Source organism: Ochotona curzoniae, unplaced genomic scaffold (genome assembly GCF_017591425.1).
Source record: "Ochotona curzoniae isolate NIBS_2020 unplaced genomic scaffold, NIBS_Ocur_1.0 contig_4645, whole genome shotgun sequence".
NCBI classification, from domain to species: domain Eukaryota; kingdom Metazoa; phylum Chordata; class Mammalia; order Lagomorpha; family Ochotonidae; genus Ochotona; species Ochotona curzoniae.
In genome coordinates, this window is record NW_024466353.1 from 1449186 (window position 1) to 1460223 (window position 11038).

General features: G+C 50.3%; 1 protein-coding gene across 1 annotated transcript; it reads left to right on the forward strand.

Annotated features, from left to right (window-relative positions):
• The first annotated feature begins 3874 nt into the window (after positions 1-3874).
• Positions 3875-9285, forward strand: MED21 (mediator complex subunit 21). Its single transcript, XM_040987448.1, has 4 exons — positions 3875-3962; positions 6470-6584; positions 7348-7448; positions 8928-9285. Exons 1-4 carry the CDS (start codon positions 3921-3923, stop codon positions 9102-9104), a joined length of 435 nt encoding a protein of 144 aa, XP_040843382.1. The 5' UTR covers positions 3875-3920; the 3' UTR covers positions 9105-9285.
• The last annotated feature ends 1753 nt before the right edge of the window (positions 9286-11038 follow it).

The following is an 11038-nucleotide window of genomic DNA, read 5'->3' on the forward strand; positions in this document are numbered from 1 at the left end:
AATAGCAATACAGAGACTAAAAAGACATCCAAATCCAAGATCTGGGTGACTCAAGCCTTAAAAGCTTTTAATGTTTAGAGAACAAAAGAGCAAGAAGAAGGGAAGGCTCTAGGTTTTTGGTTCAACTCAAGACACCTTAAACAAAGATGGGAGGTGGCCCAAGTCAGGAAGGCCCGCTCTGAAATGCCCATTCAGCCTTCCCCTCACTAATTTCACCTTCTTTCTGCATCTTTCTTTCTTTTTCTTTTCTTTTTTTTTTTTTTTGGTCTTATTCTCTTTCCTGTGGATGCTCATTCACATTTAGTTTGGCACTTCATGAAATTCACTCAAAGCTTGTTTAGTAACAATTACAAATCATTACATTAGGACATTCATTCCTTCCAAGTCTGTATTTTCAGGGACTAGAAATGCGGAAACAAAGCAGCAGGTGGCTCCTGGCCTGCCGAGTGCAACCCACACTGACAATCCGAGGCAGTCCCCCAGGGCTACGTGGAGCTGGAAGATCCTCCTGGCCAGTGGAGCTGGGATTGCACTGTAGCACTCATGTTTCTGCCGTGCTGGTGTAGGTGTGTGCCAGTTGACTGTAGCCAGGCTAAGACATAGTTACACACAGGACATAAAGACCAACACCGACCATCCGACCATCCGTGGCTGTTACTGAGGGATGCGTGTGCTCACATCCCCTGACCATTCTCTGAGAGCACAGTAACCACTTAGAGAAGTCCACAGCTGCAGTAGCAGCTTCCTTTCCTGCTGTTCTTGGTTTCATCTCACGTTACTTAACGCACTGCAACCAGAGAAGCAGTAAGCTCTCCTGCACAGCCCAGCCAAGGCGAAGTGGACTGTATCATCTAGCCTCACTCAGACACAACTCCGTGGGATAACGGATCGCCTCGTAGTGTGTTTCTCAGAATGTTCTCTTGCCTACAGCGACCATGGCCGTGATCACCCTCGGGATGTGAACTGCAACACTAGAAGCGCAAAAATTGTAGTCATGATTGGGAGCAATTAGCTCACACCCAGCATTCGGGAAAGTTTATCTGAAGCACAGAGTTCTTGCTGGCTCACAGCAGCAGGGACTAGGCCAGCTGAAAGCCAGAAGCCAGGAACCCCAGCTGAGTCTCCCACGTGGTGGCAAGGGTCCAAACACTGGGGTCTTCATCTGCCCCCTCCCCCCAGGGTGCGTGTTAGCAAGGAAGCTGGAATCCAGAGTGGAGCCAGGACCCCACCCAGATCCTCATCAAAGGCTGGCCCCTCAGGAAAGTTTTATAAAGAGATGTGTACAAAAAGGCTTGAAGTTCAAAGGAACAAAGTGAACAGACAGACATGAGAAAGAGCATCACGTGTGTTCCGTGTAGCGTGCACTCAAGTAGAAGGACAAAGAACTGCACAGTATTGCAGCCTAGTACTGAATAAATCATACAGGTAGTTGAGGAGTTAAGATGCCATGTTAAAAAAATACTGATTTTTTTTTTTCCGAAAAATTAGTGTTACTACAGATTTAAAAAATGGGTACTGGGGTTGGAAATGAAGCAACTGGAACTCCAAATGGTGCTCACCTTGGGGTGCCCGTGTCACAGATGGCAACTTACTGTGCTGCACCACAAGTCTGGTCTCAGCCTCCATTCAGAGCTGATGTTCTCAATGGTGTGATCTCCGGCGTGGGAGGAATCCACCCCCACCTTCCTGAAATCCACCATCCTGGGCCAAGCCAATGTGCGTTGTGTCATGGCGGCGTGAATTCCAGCTGGGACTGAATCACTTTGGAACACTTCCCAGCACTCATTAAGGCACAGGGTTTCTGCCTCCCTGGCCTTGTCATTCACATTCTTTCCCGAGTCAGTCTTCCATTCAGTGTTTTCTAGAGCCTACTCTATGCCTGCTGATACTGCGGTGTTTCTTTTCCATCTTTTCCCAGCTTCCAACCCCTCCCTGCTCCTCGGCTAGAAACCCCCGTTGATCCTTGTTGAGGACGGCCTAAAGCCTTGGGACCCTGCACCCATGTTGAAAGATCTCTAAGAAGCTCCTGGCTCCTGGTTTCAGATGCGCTCAGCTCTGGTCATTGTGGCCACTTGGGGAGTGAACCAGCAGACAGAAGATCTTTTTCTCTGTATATCTGACTTTCCGATTAAAAAAAAATTCTTTTAAATCTTAAAAATAAGATTGCTCCAAATTACAGTTAAAACAAAAACCGGAGGTATGTTTTGTTAGTTGTATTATAGGTATGAGCCTCATCTGGGGTGGTTCCCTGTTAACCCAAGTGGTTACGGGCTGAGATACAAGTTCCATGAAAAGCTTGGACTCAGTGCAGCAAGCTGCTTGCCCAAGGGGTTGGCTTCCCCCACCTTCACCGGGAGCTTAATCCCCCAAGCCCTGTATTCACAGTATTTGAGAGTTGGAGCTACTGAAAATGGTGGGTCCACTTCTTGTGAATTCTACGGAATGCGCCACAAGGGGTTGTTGTCCCTAGTCGTTTATCTGTAGTAAGAAGGAGACTGCATGGAATCACTGCGAACGCCACGCCCCTGAGATCTGTGGAAACGGGAATGTGTAAAGAGGAAGTTGTTGTCATTACACATAAGGCGGGTACAGATCCAGGAAGGTGCAGTTCAGGAGCATGCGGCAGGGTTGGCAACAAGACAAACTCCCACCACCTCACCCCACCCACCCCACCCGACCCTCAGGGCAGAGGCACAGGGAAGGATGAGCGTTGGGTACTTTGCAACCCTTCTGCCCCAGAGCAGGCTCCTGCACTAGGGCCTGGGCCAGCCTAGGACAACTAGGGAATTGTATCTCTCCCTGGAACATGATAGAAAAACTGAGAGACAACTTTGAACGGCAGGTGCTTTCCAGACCTTGAAATAGAAAGAAGTCCAGTTAAAGACGTCGGTGCTGCTCAGGGCAGTGGCATGGGTTAATGTGTTATTAAGAGACTGGTTTTGTTAGAAAAGCAAGCAAAGGAAAATAAGCATTCCAGGTGATGTTACCACGTGATAGAGTAGGTATGTGAAGTCCTGGTTAAGACGGAGCTTGGGGCTCCGGCATCACCGCGCTCTGAGTTCCAATTCTAGGCTTTCGGCTCCTGATTCCAACTTAAGCCAATGAGCACACTGGGGGGAGGGGAGGGGAGCAGGTGATGGGACGGGAGCAGTCCCGTGGAACACCTGGAATGAACTACAACTCAGGCTTTGGCTGGCCAGGCCCAGTCCCTGCCTGTTGCAGATACCTGGGAGATTAGTAAGCAGATCGAACTTTCTTTGCCTTTCAAAAATCAAGTGAAAATAAATAAGAATTTGAACTACATGGGAAGGTAGGATAAACCATTGAATGACCCCCATAGCATCCAACGACCTCGGCAGACGGCCGAACACCTGCCAGCCTGCAGCAGCTTGCCCAGTTGCACACCTGGAGATGCCCGGCCAGGGAAGACCCCCGCAGCTGCAGGTGCAGGGAGCCAGCCGGCGCCAGCCCTCCTCGCGGGGCGTGCCCTCCTCGCGGGGCGTGCCCTCCTCGCGGGGCGTGCCCTCCTCGCGGGGCGTGCCCTCCTCGCGGGGCGTGCCCTCCTCGCGGGGCGTGCCCTCCTCGCGGGGCGTGCCCTCCTCGCGGGGCGTGCCCTCCTCGCGGGGCGTGCCCTCCTCGCGGGGCGTGCCCTCCTCGCGGGGCGTGCCCTCCTCGCGGGGCGTGCCCTCCTCGCGGGGCGTGCCCTCCTCGCGGGGCGTGCCCTCCTCGCGGGGCGTGCCCTCCTCGCGGGGCGTGCCCTCCTCGCGGGGCGTGCCCTCCTCGCGGGGCGTGCCCTCCTCGCGGGGCGTGCCCTTCATGACTCCACCCCCTCCGGGTCACAGCGCCGTGATTGGCCGTGACGCGCACGCGCGCCGCGGAGCAGCCACAGGCCGCAGCGTCTGTATCCGTGTCGGAAAAACATGGCGGACCGCCTGACGCAGCTGCAGGACGCCGTGAACTCGGTGAGCGATGCACTCGCCGTCTGCCTGTGTCCTGAAGGAAAGCGGCAGGGAGGAGAAGGGGCACGGGTGCCGGGGCTCGGCCGCCGCGGCGGTGGCGAGGGGTGATCCCTGAGGGGTGGTCGCTCCGGCGGGCCGAGGCTCTCGGTCGGTCTCTCCAGCCCGCGCGCTCCTGGGCTCTGGCCGACGTTTCGGTGGAGTGGACCTTCTCTATGTTGGATGGGCATCGTTCCCGGCGGTCGTCAGGCCCCGGCAAGCCCGCAGGTCCGCACGCCTTAACCGCCGGGGAGCCCTGGGCATGGTGCTGCGCTCTGCCCCGCCGGCTGCGGGGATGATGTCCCCGGTCAGGTCTGCCTGTATGGGGCGAGTGTGACCGCGACAGCCTAGGACCTGGCCACGACTGGAAGCTACTGTTGTGAAACAGGGACTCTGGGCTCTGCGAAGAGCGCGGGAGCTGGTGAGGCTGGGTACCGAGGTGAATATCCTGCCTTGGAGATTGGAAGCATTCCCTCAGGCGGCTAGCATGATGTCACATACCCCGGGGACATTTCAGTGATGCAAAAACAACCTGTGGCTGGGGAGTTAGCTGTCAGAGCTGCAGGAAATTGGAATATAGAGCCATATGAAGTGAAATACAGGGGCCGTTAGCATTTCTGGGAATTGTAATTATTGATTGCCCTTAGAACTCCATGTCATATTTGCCATAATTTTTTTTTTAAGATTTATTTATTTGTTGGAAAGTCAGATATACAGAGAGGAGGAGAGACAGAGAGGAAGATCTTCCATCCGATGATTCCCTCCCCAAGTGAGCGCAACGGCTGATGCTATGCCGATCCGAAGTGGGAACCAGGAACTTCTTCCATGTCTCCCACACGGGTGCAGGGTCCCAAGACTTTGGGCTGTCTTCGACTGCTTTCCCAGGCCACAAGCAGGGAGCTGGATGGGAAGTGGAGCTGCTGGGATTAGAACCGGCGCCCATATGGGATCCCGGGGTGTTCAAGGCGAGGACTTAAGCTGCTAGGCCACGCCGCCGTGCCCTTGCCATAATTCTTTTTTAAGATTTGTTTATTTTTATTGGAAAGGCAGATTTACAGAAAGAAAGAGAGGCAGAGATCTTCCATCCGCTGGCTCACTCCCCAAGTGGCCATAGTAGCCAGGGCTGAGCCGATCCCAAGCCAGGAGCCAGGAGCTTCTTCCTGGTCTCTCACGTGGGTGCAGGGTCCCCAGGCTTTGGGCCGTCCTACACTAACCAGCAGGGAGCTGGATGGGAAATATAGCAACCAGGACACAAACCGGCACCCATGTGAGATCCCGGCGCATGCAAGGCCACTGAGCCATTGTGCTGGGACCTTGCCGTACTTATTTTATGTCTCTTTATAAAGTTGATGCTCAGTTTTTATCATGGAGGGGTTCCCCACCCCCATGAATATTTGTTGGATAAAAGACTAAATGGATCTTGAAACTTGTGAAGGACAGAACGAGCTGCCATTATGTTGTTTAGGGTAAATCAACTTCTCAGGTTAATTAGAGCAGGCTTAGAATCTAGGTTTGTGGAGTTCCTAAGCACTGATTCCCTGTTGCAGATAGCCGACTAACAAGCTTAATGGCTAGTCCAGTAACTGTGAGGGAGTGAGGAAACTCAGATTATTACTGAAGCATCGGAAACCCGAGAGTTGAAGATTTAACTTGCTGGCCACAGTGGGATGAGTTGAGGTCTTCCGAGAAGGGGGGACCTAACATGGTGGGCTGTTAGAGGTGGTTAGAGGACTGCTTTGGGGTGAGCTCACTGATGGAAGGAAAGCAGAAGCTTCTGTGGTACTGGCAGGACGGGGGGCTGAAGGGAAAGCCCTCATCTGGAATGGGACTATTGACTAGGACATGCTCACTACCTATTTGGTACCCATTGAGGGAACAGTTGGCTGCTTTGCAGATGGGAGGGAACACGCAGCTCGGTCCTGGAGCTGCCCTAGGTTAGGACAGCCCAAGTCTTAGGACACACTTCTAATCACCTGAGCTGCCTTTTGTAACAGTCTTTTCCACTTTTCTTTAAGCCTGGGAACACTCAAATCTCAGGAAAGGAACTGCATATGAGTACCACTTTAAAAAAAATCCTGGAGTCATACTTAGATATTTGCCAAATTTGTTCTTTCACTTTTTCAATAAAAATCTTATTGGTGCATATTTCTCATTGTTCTGTACCCTAAGATAAGATTAGAAAATTTTCTGGCAACAGAATAAACTGAATCTTTCCATTTCGTTTCCTCTAAATTGATATCAACATGACCTAGATTGCTGCTGAGTTTGGTTGCATGGTGGAAACATCTATCTGTGAACTCACTGGCGTGTTTTATCCAGAGCACTCCTCTCCTTTCCACTTCTGTGCTCAGAAACCAAAGAATTGTTCTGGTCACCAGTTAAAGTTTTAACCCTTAGGACCCTGGGTAACTGACCTGCTCTGTCTGGCCACAGAGCATCCCTGGGTAACTCTGACCTGCTCTCTCTGGCCACAGCTCGCGGATCAGTTCTGTAACGCCATCGGAGTGCTGCAGCAATGCGGGCCTCCCGCCTCCTTCAGCAACATCCAGACAGCCATTAACAAAGACCAGCCCGCGAATCCCACGGAAGGTAAGCCGGCTTCCGGGCTTCTTGTGTACTTTACGTTAGAGCTACTGAGAGACTCAACCTGTTGCTTCTTTCTACAGATGCTATTGTTTGAGATGCTACTAGAGGTTTTATTTGTGGCACCAGAAATTTTGTATTATAGTCTGATTGCATGACCTCTAATTGCTCAGTTCATGTCATACCAGATGGATATATTTTGGAGAAGAAATTTTAGGAACCTCGCTGAACTTGACTGAGGGACGATGATAAGTAGGGCATTCTCTCAGGAGATGGATTTATTCCCGTGACTGCACATTCTAACAAAGAAAATGACACGTGTTATGCTAATTCCAAGTTTGTTCTCATATTAAATGTGTAACGGGGTTGGTGTCTTAAAATTAATTTCTTTAAAGATTTACTTGAAAGGCAGAATGACAGCAAGGCAGTAGACCTTCCACTAATTCACTCTCCAAGTGGAGCCAGGAACAACTTCTTGGTCTCCACATTAGTGGCAGGGACCCAAGGCCTTGAACCATCTGCTGCTCCTTTCCCAGGCTTGTTAGTAGGAACTGGATCAAAGTGGAGCAGCCAGGACTCTAACCAGTATTCCAGTATAGAATGCTGGCATTGCAAGTAGTGGCGTAACTCTTGAAACATCACGTTCATTATCAGAACTTCAGTATAAGAAGCTTCCATGAAGTCTTCTGGCTTTATTAACTGAAATTTACTTTCTGGGTTTGCAAATCTGAGATTGTCTCCTGTACTAATCCAGTGCTGTCTCCTACAGAGTATGCGCAGCTCTTCGCAGCTCTCATTGCACGGACAGCAAAAGACATTGATGTTCTGATCGACTCCTTACCCAGTGAAGAATCAACAGCTGCCTTACAGGTAAAAATCTTCTTTCCTTGTACAATTTTACTAGTAATAGAGAATTTCAAATTATAGGAAATAAATTTAATGCCTTTTGTTGTAATAGTTGTTTTAAGGTTACTTTCTTTTTGAATATTTATTCTCTTATTTGAAAGAGTAAGAGAGAGGGAAAGACAGGGAAAAGAGCTTCCATCTGCTGGTTTACTCCTCGCAAGGTTGCACAGCTGGGGGCCTGGGAGGCCAGAGTTGGTAGTCCGGGACTCCATCCAGTTTTCCCATGTGGTGACAGGAGTCCATGACAGGGGTATGGGCTCTTGGATTATGCTTCCCCAGATGCATTGGCAGGGAGCAGGACAGGAACAGGAATAGCTACCACAGGAGGTGACTTAACAGCTTACCATCCCCAACACTGGACCCGAGGTTACTTTTTTTTTTTTTTTAAGATTTATTTGCTTGGGCCCGGCGCGGTGGCGCAAGTGGTTAGGGTCCTCGCCTTGCATGCCCGGGATCCCATATGGGCGCCGGTTCTATCCCGGCAGCCCCGCTTCCCTTCCAGCTCCCTGCCTGTGGCCTGGGAGAGCAGTCGAGGACAGCCCAAAGCTTTGGGAACCTGCACCCGCGTGGGAGACCTGAAAGAGGCTCCTGGCTTCAGATTGGCATAGTATTGGCCGTTGGGCTCACTTAGGGAGTGAATCATTGGATGGAAGATCTTCCTCTCTGTCTCTCCTCTCTGTATATCCGCCTTTCCAATAAAAAAATAATAAAAATAAATCTTTAAAAAAAAAAAGATTGTTTTTTATTACAAAGTCAGATGTACAGAGAGGAGGAGAGACAGAGAGGAAGATCTTCCATCCGATGATTCACTCCTCAAGTGAGCGCAACAGCCGGTACTGCGCCGATCCGAAGCTGGGAACCAGGAACCTCTTCCCGGTATCCCAATCGGGAGCAGGCTCCCAAAGCTTTGGGCCATCCTCGACTGCTTTCCCAGGCCACAAGCAGGGAGCTGGATGGGAAGTCGAGCTTTCGGGATTAGAACCGGCGCCCATATGGGATCCCGGTGCGTTTAAGGCGAGGACTTTAGCCGCTAGGCCACGCTGCCGGGGCCCCCGAGGTTACATTTTAAGATGGTAGTTCCATTCATTGTGAGCTAGTACAGTCTGTTGAACCTTGTGCTGAATGTATGTGCAGTAGTTGTACAATTTAGAGTTAGAAGGAAACGTTGATTGGTTCAAGCAAAGAGTGGAAGGATGGTGGCATTCTGAACGTGGAGTAGTGTCCAGAAGCAGTGTGGGATGGAGCCACACTAGATATGAAGAGATCTTTCACTGAAAACCCATTATTGTTAAATGAATAGAGAAAAACCCTTCAAAGTTATCTCACTGATAGAATTGCTGCTGCTGAAACAATATGCTGGACTCAGAGTCATCCAGCTCTAAATACCTCCTTGCAGTTTCTTTGCCCTCAACTTTAAAGGTTGTCTTCTTTGTGTCTGGAAAGGCTGCCAGCTTATATAAGCTTGAGGAGGAGAACCACGAGGCCGCCACGTGTCTGGAGGATGTGGTTTACCGGGGAGACACGCTTCTGGAGAAGATTCAGAGCGCACTTGCGGATATCGCACAGTCACAGCTGAAGACCAGGAGCGGCACGCACAGCCAGATGCTGCCGGACTCATAGCACCGCACGGCCGTGTGGCTCACCGAGAAACTGTCTGCAGGCCACCAAGAAATGGGTGTCCCAATTAATGTCAGCCTTACCAACAGTTGCAGAAGCATGCAACATTATGATGCATTTTACCTTTTCTGTTTTTACTCCTGATAATAAGTAAGCTTATAAAGTTGTGATTGGACTAGCTTTACACCGTCCTTTCGCCATCATTTTTAAAGATCGGAGTGAATTTGGCAGATACTGCATTCATGGTTATAACACAGACGTGCTCTGTTCTTTGTGACACCGTGTGTATTCTTCCCTTGTATTTCTGCAGTCCCTTTACAACTTGAGACACCCCAGAAGCCACAGGAGGTAGGCTCCAGTGAAGAGACTGGGGATGGTTCTGTATCCTGCCTCTACAGGGGTGGCACTGTATAAACCTGCAGTTTTGGGCAAGGAAGTTTCTGAAACTGTCACTCCTCAACCACAAAGGGTCAGTGTGCGTGGCGAGAAAGCAGGCTGCAATGATGCAAACTTGCACTCTCCCAAGAACTTCCCTTCCTTCTCACTCATGCCCCCTTGCATTTCCTGAGGAAGTCCCAATGAAATCCCTGGGTGACTGGGGAAATTTTTCTCATCCCCCTACTTGCTGTCACGACAGGGAAGTAGAGTCTTGATTCCACCTTGTTCTCTTGCCTTCTGCTCATGAACCTTGCCATCCTTGTTGCTACATTTGAAGGGGGGGCCATCCTCCTACATCAGTTATTTCAGAACTGTTTGCTGTATCCCTCCTCCAGGTACTCCTGACACTTGTGTCAGCATTGTCAGTTACACTGATTTACCCAGCTCTGCTCTCTGGAATCCACTGCATGTGCCCAGAAGTCTGCAATTGAAATCTTACCCACCGTCCTTGACAGTGTCTCAGCATCGCACGCTGCCCTAGTATCTATTCCCACCCAGAGTTAATTGTGCAGAAAACCCTCAAGAACAGTAGGTGCCCGTTAATTCTGTTGTAATCAAGCCTTTCCACGGTTGTTGAAAAATACTGCATTTCAGATTTCAACCTGCTTCTGTGATATTACAGCAGTTTATGGGTTAGGCATGGATTTTCTTGAACTGGGCATAGCCACTGAAGCTTCATTAAAGCACTTGGGTGGCTGTTGAGGCACAGCAGGTTAAACAACCACTGGGGATGCACACTCCCCATAGTGGAGTCCTGCCGCTAAGTCCATCTGGATCTCCTCTAATGGGCCTTTAGGCATCAAACGGTGACCCAGATACTTGGATTCCTGCCACCCACTTGAGGAGTCTGGAGGGAATTACTAGCCCTGTTGTTGCCAGCATCTGGGGAGTGAACCAGTGGATGGAAGTTCTCTGTCACTATACCTTTCAAATGAGTAAGTCTTAGGAAATAAAAACAACTTTTGCTCTCCCAGACATCCGGCATAAATTTTTACTGTTCAAATGGGGCGGGTGGAAAAACGGTGGGAAGTATCCCTGTGCTCCTAAATCTGCATTGTGAGATGTATTCGCCTTATATAAATAAAATAATGAAAAGGGGAAACTCAAAATGCCAAGGAGGGGAACCTTTCTAGTTGGAGGAGCCGTGGACTCAGCAAAGTGAAGCAAACCCTTATTGCTTTTTTCATTCACCAACTCGACTTGGGAGCAGCCATAGTCGGTAGAAGGGTGTAGCAGAGGGGCTGGCACGATGGCTCAAGTGGCTAATGCTCAGCCTCCACATGCTGGCATTCTCATGGGCACTGGTTTGTGTCCCAGCTGATCCAGTTCCCATTCAGTTCCCTGCTTGTGGCCTGGAAAAGCAGAAGAGGACCCTGCACCTGCGTGGGAGACCCGGAAGAAGCTCCTGGCTTCTGACTTCAGATGGGATTGGCTCATCTCTGGCCGTTGCAGCCAGAGGAGAGAGTAAACAGGGATTCTCAGAATCAGCAGACGGGAAA